At 41.1% G+C, this 20,106-nt stretch overlaps 1 protein-coding gene across 1 annotated transcript in view; it reads right to left on the bottom strand.

Moving 5' to 3' along the window:
• LOC134529901 (uncharacterized) overlaps positions 1 to 20,106 on the bottom strand; it is a 46,243-nt gene that overhangs the window by 8,042 nt on the left and 18,095 nt on the right. The window contains exon 5 of the mRNA XM_063364458.1: positions 1,029 to 1,263. Coding sequence (XP_063220528.1) covers positions 1,029 to 1,263 — 235 coding nt within the window. The remainder of the gene's footprint in view (positions 1 to 1,028; positions 1,264 to 20,106) is intronic.

Raw genomic sequence — 20,106 nt, 5'->3', positions numbered from 1 at the left:
CTCTACCCATGTCGTGCTGTGTCGTGCCATGTGCACTTTCCCCCATCCCTACCTCGGCCACTCTACCCATGTCGTGCTGTGTCGTGCCATGTTTACTTTCCCCCATCCCTACCTCGGCCACTCTACCCATGTCGTGCTGTGTCGTGCCATGTGCACTTTCTCCCATCCCTACCTCGGCCACTCTACCCATGTCGTGCTGTGTCGTGCCATGTGCACTTTTTATCCCATCCCTACCTCGGCCACTCTACCCATGTCGTGCTGTGTCGTGCCATGTGCACTTTCCCCCATCCCTACCTCGGCCACTCTACCCATGTCGTGCTGTGTCGTGCCATGTGTACTTTCCCCCATCCCTACCTCGGCCACTCTACCCATGTCGTGCTGTGTCGTGCCATGTACACTTTCCCCCATCCCTACCTCGGCCACTCTACCCATGTCGTGCTGTGTCGTGCCATGTGTACTTTCCCCCATCCCTACCTCGGCCACTCTACCCATGTCGTGCTGTGTCGTGCCATGTGTACTTTCCCCCATCCCTACCTCGGCCACTCTACCCATGTCGTGCTGTGTCGTGCCATGTGCACTTTCCCCCATCCCTACCTCGGCCACTCTACCCATGTCGTGCTGTGTCGTGCCATGTGTACTTCCCCCAATCCCTACCTCGGCCACTCTACCCATGTCGTGCTCCGACTGGTCATGTGGACATTGTCAACGTTGTGAATTGAACCGAACGATCAGACAGGTCAGACAGCTGCTAATGTTGTACAAATATTACAAATTATGTTAAGATTTTCCATGCGTGGTTTACAAACATTCTGAACCATTGATCATTGGCAGTTTAATCCATTTATATCAGGGTTTCGAATGTTGCCAATGTCGCCAATCAATAAATTTGCTATAGAACACACATTAGGGGTTTGCCATCGCTGTCAACCAACAACTCAGGGTCAGACCGCTCATGAGGGGTTGAGCGGTGCTGGCCTGCAACTACCGAGGCCTACACAGGCACGGGAGGCTGAGGACGCTGCACGCACCGCTGCTGGTACTCGGGGTAGGCCGGCTGGTTGAAGGTGGCGGCGCTGTACGCCTCGTATGGCTGCGCCGGGCTGTAGGCGGGCTGCTGGTCGCACGAGCCCACCAGCTGGCAGGCGCGCAGGCCGAACACGGGCAGCAGCAGCGTCGCGACGCCGAGAAGCGCCACGACGCCTAGCAGCGCGGCGCCCGCGGCGGCCATCAGGTGCAGCGCGCTGCTGGACAGCGCCAGGTCGCCTGCGAACCAGCGCGCGTCACCCTGGCGGCTCCGGAGTAACACAAACATTACTAGGCAATCCGATACATATTATTAGGGGATCCGACAAAAAGAATTACGGAGTAAGGCAACATATTATTAGGGAATCCGATACATATTATTAGGGGATTCGACAAAAATAACTATGGAATAAGACAAAACATTATTAGGGAATCCGATACATATTATTAGGGGATCCGACAAAAAGAATTAAGGAATAAGACAAAACATTATTAGGGAATCCGATACATATTATTAGGGGATCCGACCAAAAGAATTAAGGAGTAAGACAAAAAATTGGTTGTCTATAAAGTCGGTTTACGGACGATAGATTAACGTGACAACGTCATAACAAAACATTGATGAAATGATTGATCCAGAAGAAAAGGAAATATCATATTCGGCCTGAGACTGAGCCGTAATAGGTTTTTGCAACCAAACCATTTAGGCATTAAAAATATTATATTCTTTGAGGAATAATTTTTTTTAATTTTTCCGATCTTTTGTATAAAATCTACCTCTGCATACTTGTATGAATAAAATTGAATCATTTTTATTGAATTATCACTATTTTGTATGGATACAAAGGAGTAAAATGAAATGTACAATTTAATTAATAAATTTACTTTTATTTGCATTCATTATTCAAATATATTTATTACTTTTGAAATGTTACGTGAGCCATATTTATTTTTACAAGTTCAAAAAAAATTTCGCACTTGCTGGGATTCGAATCTACAACCCTACGATAGGCAACTAGCGCCACTGAACGCTCAGCCACGAGGCCATATTTGAAAATGAGTAGTTTCAGAAGTTATATATACCTTTATAAAAATTTTATTCACGGTAGGGGAATAATATTATTTCGTTTTAATAACTCGATTTTATAACAAATACGCATCCCAAATACACCAAACTTATTTATAAGGTGTTACAATATTTTTTTAAAACATTGTGCAAAAGATCCCGGTTGTAATTTGAATTATTATGTGTAACTGTAAAACACCATTGTTGGTTCAAAACGTATTTGAATATTCAACATTACTTTTAAATAACCGTACCGATTGTTCTGAAAATCGGTGGACGATCGTTAAATTACATAATATTTATAATTCAAACGACGAAAATAAGATTGAAAAGTCAAATCGATGGTCGTTCCAATCGAGTGGAAGAGAGATGCCACGCATGCGTAAAATGAGCAAACAGAACACATCCGTAGTGGGACATCCGTAGTGGGACACTTTTTCGTGCGTGCAGCCGGCGTTCATCGATTTATTAGACGTTGTCACGTCAAAAATTATTAGAGCATCCGATACATATTATTAGAGGATTCAACAAAAAGAATTACGGGATAAGACAAAATATTATTAGGAAATCCAATACATATTATTAGGGGATCCGACAAAAATAACTACGGAATAAGCCAAAACATTATTAGGGAATCCGATACATTTTATTAGGGGATCCGACAAAAAGAATTACGGAGTAAGGCAAAAAATTATTGGGGAATCCGATAAATATCATTAGAGGATTCGACAAAAAGAATTACGGAATAAGACAAAATATTATTAGGGAATCCCATACATATTATTAGGGGATCCGACAAAAAATAACTACCGAATAAGCCAAAACATTATTAGGAAATACGATACATATTATTAGGGGATCCCACAAAAAGAATTACGGAATAAGACAAAACAATATTAGGGAATCCGACAAAAATAAATACGGAATAGGACAAAACATTATTAGAGAATCCGATACATGTTATTAGGGGACGCGACAAAAATGACTAGTGTATCCGACACACATCATCAGGGTATCAGGCAATATGCACTTTCAGCGGCAGTGTGAGCTAGCATCAGCGTCTGTTGACGGCCAGATGGATCAGGGGGCAGAAGGCAGCGCTGAGGATGTCTGCCCGAAGGCCGTGGTGTGTCCACCAGCAGCAGGCTGGGGCTCGCCGGACGGAGATCTATGTTCTCCGATCAGAGCAATCTGATGTGCGAGTTCTCGTCTGGAGGGAATGTGGAACTTGGAATATTAAACCTCGTATACTGTTCTGGTCTGATCCCCTAATTATGGTGAACATCAGTGTAGTTGTAACGAGAAAAGGGGCGTGCGCAAGGAAGGAGATAAATGGGAAAATAACTTCCCCCCCTTCACAGTCCTACAAATATGTCATCCCCACCAACGGAATGAAAGAATTTGATTATACAATATATAAATTGTTTTATGTCCATCGCTCAATATGATCGGTTGAGCCAAAACCGTATACCATAGGGTTTCATGCGTTCATTACATGCTACGAATGACATAAAAATTTGTCTTTAAGGTAATTAAATCAACAAAATATGAACTATTTTAGTAGAAAAGGCTTATAAACAATTTAATATAGTATTATGAATATATTAAAAATAATGTGCAAGAATAATATATGCTAGAAGCAAAATATTTTAGGATACTATCCCCTAAAGCAGAGGTCGGCAGACCGCGGCTCTAATCACGGGATGTCGCGGCTCTACTCGCGGGATGTTGCGGCTCTACTCGCGGGATGTTGCGGCTCTACTCGCGGGATGTTGCGGCTCTACTCGCGGGATGTTGCGGCTCTACTCACGGGATGTTGCGGCTCTACTCGCGGAATGTTTCGGCTCTACTCGCGGGATGTTGCGGCTCTACTCGCGGGATGTTGCGGCTCTACTCGGGGGTTGTTGCGGCTCTACTCACGGGATGTCACGGCTCTACTCACGGGATGTTGCGGCTCTACTCACGGGATGTTGCGGCTCTACTCACGGGATGTTGCGGCTCTACTCACGGGATGTTGTGGCTCTACTCACGGGATGTTGTGGCTCTACTCGCGGGATGTCGCGGCTCTACTCACGGGATGTTTCGGCTCTACTCACGGAATGTTGCGGCTCTACTCACGGGATGTCGCGGCTCTACTCGCGGGATGTCGCGGCTCTACTCGCGGGATGTCGCGGCTCTACTCGCGGGATGTTTCGGCTCTACTCACGGGATGTTGCGGCTCTACTCACGGGATGTTGCGGCTCTACTCGGGGGTTGTTGCGGCTCTACTCACGGGATGTCGCGGCTCTACTCACGGGATGTCGCGGCACTACTCGCGGGATGTTGCGGCTCTACTCGCGGGATGTTGCGGCTCTACTCACGGGATGTTGCGGCTCTACTCACGGGATGTTGCGGCTCTACTCACGGGATGTTGCGGCTCTACTCACGGGATGTTGCGGCTCTACTCACGGGATGTCGCGGCTCTACTCGCGGGATGTTTCGGCTCTACTCGCGGGATGTTGCGGCTCTACTCACGGGATGTTGCGGCTCTACTCACGGGATGTTGCGGCTCTACTCGGGGGTTGTTGCGGCTCTACTCACGGGATGTCGCGGCTCTACTCACGGGATGTCGCGGCACTACTCGCGGGATGTTGCGGCTCTACTCGCGGAATGTTGCGGCTCTACTCGGGGGTTGTTGCGGCTCTACTCGCGGGATGTTGCGGCTCTACTCGCGGGATGTTGCGGCTCTACTCACGGGATGTTGCGGCTCTACTCACGGGATGTCGCGGCTCTACTCACGGGATGTCGCGGCACTACTCGCGGGATGTTGCGTCTCTACTCGCGGGATGTTGCGGCTCTACTCGCGGGATGTCGCGGCTCTGCAACCACTGCGCTGCCACAGCACCAAGCGGCCACTCACAAGGCACGTCGCTCGCTCCTACCATCTCACCGCCCAGCTGCTTGTTTATTATAGTAATTCATTCATTTAAATAATTTAGGTTTTCTTGGTTTGTCAGTAGAGCTCTACCAAAGACTACAATATATTTTACATATACGTGTTTTTTCCTAAGTAGCTTTTATTGTTAAGAATTTATGATGAATTTGTGAATAAAATCTTTCGATTTTTTCTCCTTTTATTTATCGTTATAAAATCCCATGGGAAAATACATGTTGCGGCTGTCTAAAAACTTGTAGAATCTGTTTACTTAATATTTGTCTCGTCTCACTTGGAAGTCTGCTGACCCCTGCCCTAAAGGAATGTTTGGTTGGCATTTTGAAAAATAAAAATAAATTAAAAGCCGAATATATGTTTTTAAAAAAGTTATTAGATCTGGAGTCGCATTGCAGAGGACAAGTGTTTGAATTCCTTGTCGGTCCAGTTATTTCAAGATGGCGTTCTATTTTGTTTCTCCTAAATTATTCCAGGCAACTCTGTGGCTATTCCTTACCACAAGAAAGGCTGATTCCTTGGTTTGTCCCTGGTTTGTTTGTGACTGCCCCGCTAGCGGCGATGCGACATGCGCCATGTACAGTGAAAACAAATACAAATGTTTGTAAATTTAGGCCTTTTTAACCTGTTCCTTCTGTACAATTACAGAAAAAGCAACAATAATATTAGAAAAAGTTTTTTTGGTATCAATATAGAAATTATGCAAGTGCTCATGCTATGGTCAATGGACTCGGGAAGTTGTGATGTCACTTAATGTTACATACAATTCAGTCAGTTGTACTGTAATTTGTTGTGCTTACACAATGGTTCATTGGACCTTGAACAAGAGTGTTGCTCCAAGGAGGTCACACTACCCTCATTACAACGCATGCCTGAGAATCTCACAAACCCGGGGCGCACCAAACAATTCACTTTGAATGACATGTTCCACAGTTACAGTTCCCGAGTGGTAACAGGTAGATGAAACCATAAAAATATATTTGTAGGAATGCAGCCTTTTCTTTGAATTTACTCATATACATACTGTAGAATTTACAGCATTTTTCTTGTAAATTTACAAAAAAAAATTCTTGGAACCTGACTTCAAAAATTTTTTTTAGAACGTTTAAATTTACTTTTTACTGTTAAGTGGTGAGTTCACTCAACCTCTCTCCCCCTCCCCTTCCCACGCAAAGCCCCGCCAGTGGGAAACAGGGCGGGCGTTTCCGTGGGTCAGCGGGTTTCCTCGGAGTCGTCCGTATTTCCTCTCGCCACTGCATTCCGTCGCCGCTCCATCCACCATGCCTCAGTTCTCGCCCGTGTTCCATAACACCAATGTCGGTTACAAGTTGAAACTTTTGACGTGACAACGTCTAATAAATCGATGAACGCCGGCTGCACGCACGAAAAAGGATGACTCATTGTCCCGTTACGCACAATGTCCCGTTGCGATCATTGTACGCTTGCGCCGCATCTGTCTCTCTTCCACTCGATTGGAACAACCATCGATTTTACTTTTTCGAGGCACATTAAACTTGAAACACTCCCATTCGTTTCCTACTTTTCCTATCATCGTCCTATCCTTAACACAATAACACAGATTGGAAAAAGTTAAATAGCAAACATGTATAAAAGTTATAGTTTAAAAAATCTCTTCGTTAAAGTAATAAACATATTTGAATTAATGAGTGCAAATAAAAGTAAATTTATCAATTAATTTGTAGATTTCATTTCACTCCTTCTTTGTATCCATACAAAATAGTGATAATTCAATAAAAATGATTCAATTTTATTCATAAAAGTATGCAATCATTTCATCAATGTTTTGTTATGACGTTGTCACGTTAAAATATCGTCCGCAAACCGACTTTACAGACAACCAATTTTTGTTTTAATTTTTTGATTGAAAAACCGTTTTTGCAATACGTTTAGCAAAACTGTAATATCAAGGCACAGCGCCTCTGTCAAAAATTTTCCTGAGTTCTTCGGACGGTAACTGAAACGCCAGCTGGAGTGGAAACTTTACATTTCGGATACTGATTTTTTGACGAAGCCTTAAATAAATAAATGATATTCAAAAATTAACTCTTGGCAAATTCGAGCGATGAGGTGCGACTTGAAAATTTCAAACTAAAGTTCTGGATGGGCTAGGGTTCAGATACGTAATAAACAGTGCCAGGAATGACTCCAGGTAAAAGCAGGATCGAGCCGGCACTCACGTCCGCGCTTGCAATCGCCGTGTTTGTGTGTCGCCTCGCTCTCGCAGAGACGCGCAGCGCACGCAGTGTCCGTCAGGCTGAGAACAGCTCAAAGGAAAATTAATTACCGTTCTGATTTTAAAAAAAAATTAATGAAATATTCGTAGTGATTTTTTTTAGTTTGAAAATCCCTCACTTGCGCCAAATTATCCAATAATTAAACTAAAAAAAAAAATATTTACGCACATCTGGTTTATTACCCTACTACACATATTGATAACAATTCAAAAAAAATTAAAAATAAATTACTGTACTTTTGAGCAAAAAATCCTTTGCACTAATAACGCTGCAAAAATATTTAATCGGCTAACTCATTGTAGTTCATTCTGTAAAAAAAATTGCTTTTCTAAATTAGTAAGTATTTTTTAAGATGGTAAATTTAAGAAAATAACTAAGTTAGCATTGTTATTTTTTCTACAGTTTGAATAGTTAAAATTACCCAACTAAAAATTCTTGCCGCATTAGTCTTGCAAAGAATTTTTTCCCCAAATGTAACAGTAATATGTAGCATTTTATTTCGAATTGTTATCAATAACAAGATAATTCAGGATTGCATAAGAAATTATTTTGTTCACAGCATCTAATAATTTGATGCAGGGTGGAGGACCAAAGTAGTATACGAATGTATGTTCTGGAACACGGCTTCTGGCTGTGGTGCTGTGTGTCCTTTCCGCCATCTTGGATTGTGACGTCACGGCGGCCATCTTGGATGACCTTGACCTTGACCTTTGACCTTGACCTTTAATTTGATCCTCAAAAATCGCCAAAATCCGCCAAAATTGGGCAAAATTTGCCCAAAATTCCTCAAAATTCGCCAAAATTTCCATTTCTGTGGAAAAAAATTCCGCCAAAAAATCTCAAAAAATTCCACAAATTAAAAATTTCTCTTTTCGAGGGAAAAATTTCCCGTTTCGAGGGAAAAATTCCCGTTTTTAGTCCTTAAAAATCCCAGCGGCTGAAAATTCCTAAAACTGGCTTAAGCATCCTTAACTCAAACCTCAGTTAAGCCATTTATAGGATTATGACGTCACCGTTGCATTTTCCGTTACGCCCGCCATCTTTAACTTTTTTATTTATTATTCGATTTTAATAAAAAATTTTTAAAAATTATAAAAAAATTAAATTAATAAAATTTTAATATATTTTTTTTTAAAATTGTACTTTTTAGACACGGAGTTCGGAGTCCTCGGTTCGAACCCGACGAGGGCAAAAAAAAATTAAAAATGGCGACCGATCCTTCCTCACAGTGGCTGCAGGCAGACTGACTCCCAACACTTTTTTTTTTTTTCAAAGCATATATATAACGTCACCTAGTATGACGTCATGTCCGCCATCTTGTGTTCATTGCTGGAGACCACCATCTTGTTTTCATCGGCGAGAGTGCGCTGATGCCATGTTAGTTTAGTTCTTATCCGCCAGAGTGCAGTAATCATTTATTATTGCTGTGACACCCGCCATCTTGTCATTTGGCTGCCATCTTGTAAATCCGTAATTATTTAGCTATAAATTTGGGAAAAATTCCAAAATTCATTAAATAAATCACTCATCATTTTACAGATTGATTCGTTCAGTTTCAGTCCTTGGTTCGATACCCGATCGATACAATAATGTTTAATTTTATGTAAAAAAATAATAATTTCAATAAACCATGTTCATCATTCTTAAAGAGACTTTAAAACCTCTACTACCATCATCCTATAAGCCATCAACACCACCATCTTGGAAAATTCGTAATTATATTGCTAGAGATTCGGTAAAACGTTCAGAAATCATTAAATAAATTTCCAATCAATGTACCGATTAATTAGATCGACTTAGGTCCTTGGTACGATTCTGAACGATGAAAAAAATATTAAATATAATAGTGGCAGGTCCGAGAAATAAAGCAACACAAGTTCTTTTACAAACATAATATTTATTACATAATTTTTATTCTACTACAGGATCACTTACGAAAGCCAGCAACTTTATAATCAATCATTTAGTTCCGCATCGGTGTGAAATGACTAATTCTTAGCTCCAATCGGTTTATACTAGACAGAGTCCAACCAGAACCTTTACTGACATAGTTCTCCTCTTCTTGACAGAGTTTCTGGATACCGTTTTTAACAGTTTGCTTCACATCGTTAGAACTGTAAATTACTGCAGCCGATGTCTTGAATGCACACTTCTTCACTTTGTCATCTAACGGATATGGCTTTCCATATAAACAGTCCAACCACAAGTTATATTTTAATGGTCCGTTTGTTGCTACGTCATCAGTAAGCTGATTGATTATGTCCTGTCTGATATCATCAAGAAAATTACAAATGTCCTTCGGCTCACCGAACGTATTTAGATAATAATAGTCTTTCAACGTTCCACGAAATGCAGACTGCGCCAAGTAGAACCCATTATCGTTTACTTGTAATGCACCGAACACAGTCTTAGGTTTATTTTCATGTTCAGACGTCATAGCAATCGGTTTCTGCACATCTGTTGTTTTGGTTGTACGCTTTCGTGTCTCCAATCTAAAGCGAGGAGTCGAAATGTCGGCAGGTAGTTCAGCAGTAGGAGCACAGACTCCACCTTTACATTTCTTCGCATGATGTCGCAAACTGTCAATTCGTGTAAACCATTTAAGGCACTCATCACAGCGAAACTTCATGCGAGAAGGATTCTTCATGCATTTGCTCCGCTCATGTCTTCGTGCGCCATGGGAAAATGCGAACGACGTATCACAGTAGCTGCAAGGATACCGTGGAGATATAGACGAGCCTTTCAGACCTAATCCAGATACAGGCGTTGCAACAGTAGTACCATTTCCAGGCATACTCTTATGCACATCGATGCATCGTTGTTGCGCCGAAACCTTTACTTTCTGCCGCACGGCAGGACCTTTGCATGCCTTCATGTGCGTTTTCATATTATCTTTTCTAGCAAACTGCTTATGACATTTCTCACAAACAAACATTTTGCGATATAGGTTCTTGGCACATTCGCTCCTCTCGTGGCGTCGAGCATTGCTGTTGTTTGAGTAAATCTTGTCGCAGTAACAACACCGATGTTCGTTAGTTGTCAAATCAGCATCCATTGAAGTCTCCATCGAGTTCGAATCGTTGTTCGTCTTGGTTTCCTGCACAGCCAGCTCTGTAGTCATTAAGCTCTCTTCTGCTGGTGGTACCACGACTGATGAAGTCTCCTCCAATGTTGTCGTCCTCGTTGCCAACGGGATCTGCACCTTCTTAGTCGTCGCTGACGTCAAGGTTCCCGTAGACGATGGTACAACGTCCATCATATTCGTCGTTAAAGTCGGTAAAGATGCCATCGAGTTCGCAAGATCAAGTAATTACGCGACTTATGCACCAGATGAATCAAATTAGGTGATCCTTACAACGTCGTCAGTAACAAACTGAGCGACCCGATGTCTAGGACTCGCTTATATACATGCACCGGATGGAATAATACGCTAGTCAAATCAAGAACAATTTACTATAATACTAGAGTCAAATCAACATTAAAAATAGAAGCACCATCAAAAAGGCAGCACATTTTGGACGCGCCGTCAATAAAAAGGAAGCACATTCTACAAAACGAAAGCTCATGTAACGAAAAGGAGGTACATTCACACTTACATTAAACTCGATAGGATGCGATCGTCAGTGTTAAGCTAGGATATAATGTCTACATAAGTCTATGAATCCACCAGTTAGTAGTTCCATAAGTAATTGACTTCAACAGTCTTTTGGCTCTAATAATCGTTGGCTACAATTTTCGTAGGCTCCAATATTCGTTGACTCCAATATTCGTTGGCTACAATTTTCGTAGGCTCCAATATTCGTTGGCTCCAATAATCATTGGCTCCAATATTCATTGGCTCCAATATTCATGGGCTCCATTATCAATTGGCTCCAATTGCTCCAAATACTCCAACAGGCTCCAAAAGGCTCCATCTGTCTTTTGGCTCCAACAGTCTTTTGGCTCCAATATTCGTTGGCTCCAATATTCATTGGCTCCAATTTTCATTGGCTCCAATTTTCATTGGCTCCAATTTTCATTGGCTCCAATATTCATTGGCTTCAATATTTATTGGCTCCAATTTTCATTGGCTCCAATATTCATTGTCTCCAATATTCATTGACTCCAATAGACATTGGCTCCAATAGTCATTGGCTCCAATTGTCATTGACTCTAATAGTCATTGGCTCCAACAGTCTTTTGGCTCCAAAAGTCTTTTGGCTCCAATATTCGTTGTCACCAATATTCATTGGCTCCAATATTCATCGGCTCCAATAGACATTGTCTCCAATAGACATTGACGCGAATAGTCATTGGCTCCAATATTCATTGTCTCCAACAGTCTTTTGGCTCCAAAAGTCATTGACTCCAACAGTATTTTGGCTCCAAAAGTCATTAGCTTCTAAAGTCATAGGATCCAACTGCTTTTTGTCTCGTCAGCGTCAAATATATTTGGCTAGAATGCTACGAGTCTAAGAGACTATGAGCCGCAAGACTACAAGTCTAAAAGGATCTAGCTGGTTAGGAGTTATTCATGCCTGCGAGGCTACAGAGCTACGAAGCTTCTAGAACTCAAGTTTAAGTGACTGCGAGGATACAGGACTACAAGTCTGCATGAGTACTTAACTACGAAGCTTCTCATCTACAAGGCTCCAATTGACGCATCTGTCTTTGTCGGAATTTTCTCTTTTGATCCATCTGCTCCAACAGCATTATGTTATAAGAATTACAAGACTACTTGATTACGTAGCATCAAGTCTACGAGGCTCCATTGCATCATTACTACGAGAATACAAGTCATGAGGTTCCGAGACTATGCGATTGCAAGTCTTAAAGGTTACGTGATCGCGAGGCTATAGGACTACGAAGCTTCCAGAACGCATGGTCACGCGACTGCATGACTAATTGGCCGCGTGGCTACGAAACGGCATGTCTCTAACTGACTACAATAGCAATATTCAGTGGTGAGAGTTAATTTATCTCATGCAAAGGTACTTGGTGCAAGTAGTTCCGCTTTTCAACATCAGATGACGTCACGTGTTGCTTGCAGGTAAATAATATTTCCTTTATGCGGAATGCGGGATGCTCACTATCGATCGCATAAGAAGGATGGCTTCAAGGAAAAGGAAGTTCATCCTTCCTGCTAGTGCTTCTCAGATTTCTCACGGTCCGCCATCTTGGAATGCAACGTCACGGCGGACATCTTGGATAGGTGTGACCTTGACCTTTGACCGAAACCGCAGGATTGATCGCAAGCACACGGAGAAAACCACCAATATATTGACAAGAATAATCATTAGCACACGGAGAAAAACGACACTCGTTTTCTTTGAAATCATAAAATTACAGGGAAAAAAATTTATTAAATAACAAATAAATTAATAAAAAATTTAAAATGGCAAAAAAATACAAAAAAATTACATAAACAGATTCTGCTAGCTTGTGAACTTCTCATTGTTCAGCAAAGATATAGTTCTAGTACAAGCCAGAATTTTATGTATTTTTTTTGTATTTTTTTGCCATTTTAAATTTTTTATTAATTTATTTGTTATTTAATAAATTTTTTTCCCTGTAATTTTATGATTTCAAAGAAAACGAGTGTCGTTTTTCTCCGTGTGCTTATGATTATTCTTGTCAATATATTGGTGGTTTTCTCCGTGTGCTTGCGATCAATCCTGCGGTTTCGGTCAAAGGTCAAGGTCACACCTATCCAAGATGTCCGCCGTGACGTTGCATTCCAAGATGGCGGACCGTGAGAAATCTGAGAAGCACTAGCAGGAAGGATGAACTTCCTTTTCCTTGAAGCCATCCTTCTTATGCGATCGATAGTGAGCATCCCGCATTCCGCATAAAGGAAATATTATTTACCTGCAAGCAACACGTGACGTCATCTGATGTTGAAAAGCGGAACTACTTGCACCAAGTACCTTTGCATGAGATAAATTAACTCTCACCACTGAATATTGCTATTGAAGTCAGTTAGAGACATGCCGTTTCGTAGCCACGCGGCCAATTAGTCATGCAGTCGCGTGACCATGCGTTCTGGAAGCTTCGTAGTCCTATAGCCTCGCGATCACGTAACCTTTAAGACTTGCAATCGCATAGTCTCGGAACCTCATGACTTGTATTCTCGTAGTAATGATGCAATGGAGCCTCGTAGACTTGATGCTACGTAATCAAGTAGTCTTGTAATTCTTATAACATAATGCTGTTGGAGCAGATGGATCAAAAGAGAAAATTCCGACAAAGACAGATGCGTCAATTGGAGCCTTGTAGATGAGAAGCTTCGTAGTCAAGTACTCATGCAGACTTGTAGTCCTGTATCCTCGCAGTCACTTAAACTTGAGTTCTAGAAGCTTCGTAGCTCTGTAGCCTCGCAGGCATGAATAACTCCTAACCAGCTAGATCCTTTTAGACTTGTAGTCTTGCGGCTCATAGTCTCTTAGACTCGTAGCATTCTAGCCAAATATATTTGACGCTGACGAGACAAAAAGCAGTTGGATCCTATGACTTTAGAAGCTAATGACTTTTGGAGCCAAAATACAGTTGGAGTCAATGACTTTTGGAGCCAAAAGACTGTTGGAGACAATGAATATTGGAGCCAATGACTATTCGCGTCAATGTCTATTGGAGACAATGTCTATTGGAGCCGATGAATATTGGAGCCAATGAATATTGGTGACAACGAATATTGGAGCCAAAAGACTTTTGGAGCCAAAAGACTGTTGGAGCCAATGACTATTGGAGTCAATGACTATTGGAGCCAATGACTATTGGAGCCAATGTCTATTGGAGTCAATGAATATTGGAGACAATGAATATTGGAGCCAATGAAAATTGGAGCCAATAAATATTGAAGCCAATGAATATTGGAGCCAATGAAAATTGGAGCCAATGAAAATTGGAGCCAATGAAAATTGGAGCCAATGAATATTGGAGCCAATTAATATTGGAGCCAATGAATATTGGTGCCAACGAATATTGGAGCCAAAAGACTGTTGGAGCCAAAAGACAGATGGAGCCTTTTGGAGCCTGTTGGAGTATTTGGAGCAATTGGAGCCAATTGATAATGGAGCCCATGAATATTGGAGCCAATGAATATTGGAGCCAATGATTATTGGAGCCAACGAATATTGGAGCCTACGAAAATTGTAGCCAACGAATATTGGAGTCAACGAATATTGGAGCCTACGAAAATTGTAGCCAACGATTATTAGAGCCAAAAGACTGTTGAAGTCAATTACTTATGGAACTACTAACTGGTGGATTCATAGACTTATGTAGACATTATATCCTAGCTTAACACTGACGATCGCATCCTATCGAGTTTAATGTAAGTGTGAATGTACCTCCTTTTCGTTACATGAGCTTTCGTTTTGTAGAATGTGCTTCCTTTTTATTGACGGCGCGTCCAAAATGTGCTGCCTTTTTGATGGTGCTTCTATTTTTAATGTTGATTTGACTCTAGTATTATAGTAAATTGTTCTTGATTTGACTAGCGTATTATTCCATCCGGTGCATGTATATAAGCGAGTCCTAGACATCGGGTCGCTCAGTTTGTTACTGACGACGTTGTAAGGATCACCTAATTTGATTCATCTGGTGCATAAGTCGCGTAATTACTTGATCTTGCGAACTCGATGGCATCTTTACCGACTTTAACGACGAATATGATGGACGTTGTACCATCGTCTACGGGAACCTTGACGTCAGCGACGACTAAGAAGGTGCAGATCCCGTTGGCAACGAGGACGACAACATTGGAGGAGACTTCATCAGTCGTGGTACCACCAGCAGAAGAGAGCTTAATGACTACAGAGCTGGCTGTGCAGGAAACCACGACGAACAACGATTCGAACTCGATGGAGACTTCAATGGATGCTGATTTGACAACTAACGAACATCGGTGTTGTTACTGCGACAAGATTTTCTCAAACAACAGCAATGCTCGACGCCACGAGAGGAGCGAATGTGCCAAGAACCTATATCGCAAAATGTTTGTTTGTGAGAAATGTCATAAGCAGTTTGCTAGAAAAGATAATATGAAAACGCACATGAAGGCATGCAAAGGTCCTGCCGTGCGGCAGAAAGTAAAGGTTTCGGCGCAACAACGATGCATCGATGTGCATAAGAGTATGCCTGGAAATGGTACTACTGTTGCAACGCCTGTATCTGGATTAGGTCTGAAAGGCTCGTCTATATCTCCACGGTATCCTTGCAGCTACTGTGATACGTCGTTCGCATTTTCCCATGGCGCACGAAGACATGAGCGGAGCAAATGCATGAAGAATCCTTCTCGCATGAAGTTTCGCTGTGATGAGTGCCTTAAATGGTTTACACGAATTGACAGTTTGCGACATCATGCGAAGAAATGTAAAGGTGGAGTCTGTGCTCCTACTGCTGAACTACCTGCCGACATTTCGACTCCTCGCTTTAGATTGGAGACACGAAAGCGTACAACCAAAACAACAGATGTGCAGAAACCGATTGCTATGACGTCTGAACATGAAAATAAACCTAAGACTGTGTTCGGTGCATTACAAGTAAACAATAATGGGTTCTACTTGGCGCAGTCTGCATTTCGTGGAACGTTGAAAGACTATTATTATCTAAATACGTTCGGTGAGCCGAAGGACATTTGTAATTTTCTTGATGATATCAGACAGGACATAATCAATCAGCTTACTGATGACGTAGCAACAAACGGACCATTAAAATATAACTTGTGGTTGGACTGTTTATATGGAAAGCCATATCCGTTAGATGACAAAGTGAAGAAGTGTGCATTCAAGACATCGGCTGCAGTAATTTACAGTTCTAACGATGTGAAGCAAACTGTTAAAAACGGTATCCAGAAACTCTGTCAAGAAGAGGAGAACTATGTCAGTAAAGGTTCTGGTTGGACTCTGTCTAGTATAAACCGATTGGAGCTAAGAATTAGTCATTTCACACCGATGCGGAACTAAATGATTGATTATAAAGTTGCTGGCTTTCGTAAGTGATCCTGTAGTAGAATAGAAATTATGTAATAAATATTATGTTTGTAAAAGAACTTGTGTTGCTTTATTTCTCGGACCTGCCACTATTATATTTAATATTTTTTTCATCGTTCAGAATCGTACCAAGGACCTAAGTCGATCTAATTAATCGGTACATTGATTGGAAATTTATTTAATGATTTCTGAACGTTTTACCGAATCTCTAGCAATATAATTACGAATTTTCCAAGATGGTGGTGTTGATGGCTTATAGGATGATGGTAGTAGAGGTTTTAAAGGCTCTTTAGGAATGATGAACATGGTTTATTGAAATTATTATTTTTTTACATAAAATTAAACATTATTGTATCGATCGGGTATCGAACCAAGGACTGAAACTGAACGAATCAATCTGTAAAATGATGAGTGATTTATTTAATGAATTTTGGAATTTTTCCCAAATTTATAGCTAAATAATTACGGATTTACAAAATGGCGGCCAAATGACAAGATGGCGGGTGTCACAGCAATAATAAATGATTACTGCACTCTGGCGGATAAGAACTAAACTAACATGGCATCAGCGCACTCTCGCCGATGAAAACAAGATGGTGGTCTCCAGCAATGAACACAAGATGGCGGACATGACGTCATACTAGGTGACGTTAAATATATGCTTTGAAAAAAAAAAAAAAGTGTTGGGAGTCAGTCTGCCTGCAGCCACTGTGAGGAAGGATCGGTCGCCATTTTTAATTTTTTTTTGCCCTCGTCGGGTTCGAACCGAGGACTCCGAACTCCGTGTCTAAAAAGTACAATTTTAAAAAAAAATATATTAAAATTTTATTAATTTAATTTTTTTATAATTTTTAAAATTTTTTTATTAAAATCGAATAATAAATAAAAAAGTTAAAGATGGCGGGCGTAACGGAAAATGCAACGGTGACGTCATAATCCTATAAATGGCTTAACTGAGGTTTGAGTTAAGGATGCTTAAGCCAGTTTTAGGAATTTTCAGCCGCTGGGATTTTTAAGGACTAAAAACGGGAATTTTTCCCTCGAAACGGGAAATTTTTCCCTCGAAAAGAGAAATTTTTAATTTGTGGAATTTTTTGAGATTTTTTGGCGGAATTTTTTTCCACAGAAATGGAAATTTTGGCGAATTTTGAGGAATTTTGGGCAAATTTTGCCCAATTTTGGCGGATTTTGGCAATTTTTGAGGATCAAATTAAAGGTCAAGGTCAAAGGTCAAGGTCAAGGTCATCCAAGATGGCCGCCGTGACGTCACAATCCAAGATGGCGGAAAGGACACACAGCACCACAGCCAGAAGCCGTGTTCCAGAACATACATTCGTATACTACTGACCAAAAACATTTGAAAAAATGCTTTTAATTAAAAAAACTACGACACAAAATTAATATTTTATTCATAGCCGTAATTAATCGGCAAAACAACTGTTCTCAGCTTCACGCTGAGTTATGGGTCTTCCTGTGCTTATCTATATAAATAAAAATGTAAATGCTCGTTCGTTCAAAATCTTAGGTCTCCGAAAGTTCTTCACCGATTGCTTTGAAATTGTGACACATGGTTACTTTCAATTGTGACACATGGTTACTTTCTAATATACGCGTGTTTTATATACATATGTCACACCTGTGTCAGGTAAGAAGATAGATAAAAATATAAATAAGTAAATGTATCGATTGTTAATATTTGCATTGCTATTTAGAATTGTGCGGTTTGGAGCTAGACACAGAATGCTCATTACATGGATCACTTATCAAATGTCGCGTGTTCTAGAGTTGGCAAACCAAACTATCTCAATATCTGCACAGACAATGGAACGACAAGAAATAATGCATACCCACAAGCATTGTGAAATTAAACATATTAGAAATGTGTTCTTTCTCTTTGCTTTCTTTTCCGTTTAACTAGACTGAGCCTCAGCAACACGTGGCCGCTACAGCCAGTATATCACTGCTAATATGTTTGTCTGTGTTCCTTCTTCACGCAGAAACTGACCAATGCATCAAAACATATTTTTGCATTTAGATAATTTGTGGGACTGAGAGTAACATAGACTACATAAATTTATGAAATTCCATCCCTAAGGGAATGTAAAAGTAGTAAATTTAATTTTATAATAAAAAATCTAAGAAGGATGTTAATAGAAATACAAACAGTGAATTTGTGTAATTTCTCTATGCCCGCCACACGGTCATTTAGTAAGGTCTGACAACTACCTATCCTTCTCCCTGGCGAAACCCATCCGCTTAGTGAAGCTCGCGGCTGCTAGCGGACTAAAGGCGCTAGTAACAGTAAAGTTTGGCGTTGCCTTGAATTCGTAACGCGCTATCGTTTGCTGCGTCGGTCACGTCTTGCCTAGGCCTTGCCTGTCCGTATTTGCCTTGATTTACCGAGATTGTGCAATCAATGGGACTTTAAAATCAAAATTTCCCGTTTTTAAATGTATGTCTTAGAGACTTGAAACTCGGTAGTAATGTTCATTACATTAGGATGGGTTTAGCCGGCGCAACTCCGGGTGCTTCAGCTAGTAAAATAAATATAAATATTCAAAACAATGAAAATAATGTTATTATGGTAATAACCTCATGGGGTGGGGTAAACATCGGAATCTTTATATTTGTGATGGAGGGGGGGGGGGGGGTAAATGAGGAAACTGACGTACATTGAAGCCAGCCACCCGATCTTAAGCACAGATCTGTCGCTCTGTCAGCCCGATGCTGCGATAGCATAGCACGACGCACGTGACGCGAACTGAATAATTTCTCAGCCAATCACGTTCGAGACATCTGCAATAAAAATTCGCTTACGTGACACAATCTCCGGTTAGAAATATACATACATATATGTATATATATATATATGTATATATATATATATATATTATTTTCCATTGTGTCGCGGGCGCGACGTTATTGAAAAATGCGTGTCCGGGTTTTGTTTACGAACGACGGTTGGACTGGCGCGTTGTAATATTATAATTATAATAATTCGTTTATTTTTAAATGTTTGGTTCGCAAGACTTATCTGTGAAGTCACTGAAATGCGTTCACTCCGGATGAAAATTTAATTTTGTTGAATCACGTTTCTCTCAAACATGAGGATTAAAAAAAATCTTGTAAACATTAACCGCTGTCATGTGTTGTGATTAATTTACAGTAGCCAGAAACATATCTATGTGTTATGGTTATATTTTGGCGGGTAATGCTCGCACATGTTCACGATAGCATATTCTGCGCCACATCGCGCACGTAGCTCAAATGCGCTTCCAGCGAATCAGGGCCGCAGACCCACCGCGTCGCAGCTACGTTCACGACTAGCTCCCTCCCCCCCCCCCCCCCCCCTGCTCCCCTGCAGGACTTCTGGTTCTAAACTAAATTGGGACTGACGTCATGGATGATTTGCACTGTATATCATAGAGAAAATAAAAAATGATGGACAAAGAAAGCAGAATACACAAACATAAAGAAAACATACAAAAACAGTCGATGTACATTTTCAAACGCATGGACAACACAAAGAATTCCGTGGAAGGAATTAATCAAAAAAATATACCACAGAACATACGAGCACAGTGGCCACAGTAACAGTTACTACAGACAAACAACAACCTCGGACAACGCAGCGACAAACAGACGAAACCAATGATGATAATAAATAATATTCTGACAACACAACGACTACAGCACGGACAAACACAGTAGACATCTTAGGTAAAAACAGTTGCGACGTTTCGGGAACTGAGATCTGTTTCCTCTATCAGGCACAAATGTACTGATGGAGGACACTTGCCATGTTTCACCCCCTCTTCTGGCGCAGCCTATAATAGGCGAGCACTCACCTGGTTGGTCGAG

Source organism: Bacillus rossius, chromosome 2 (genome assembly GCF_032445375.1).
Source record: "Bacillus rossius redtenbacheri isolate Brsri chromosome 2, Brsri_v3, whole genome shotgun sequence".
In the NCBI taxonomy this organism is placed as follows: Eukaryota; Metazoa; Arthropoda; class Insecta; order Phasmatodea; family Bacillidae; genus Bacillus; species Bacillus rossius.
The sequence above is the reverse complement of the archived record's forward strand: the minus strand, read 5'-3'. Positions and strand labels throughout refer to the sequence as shown.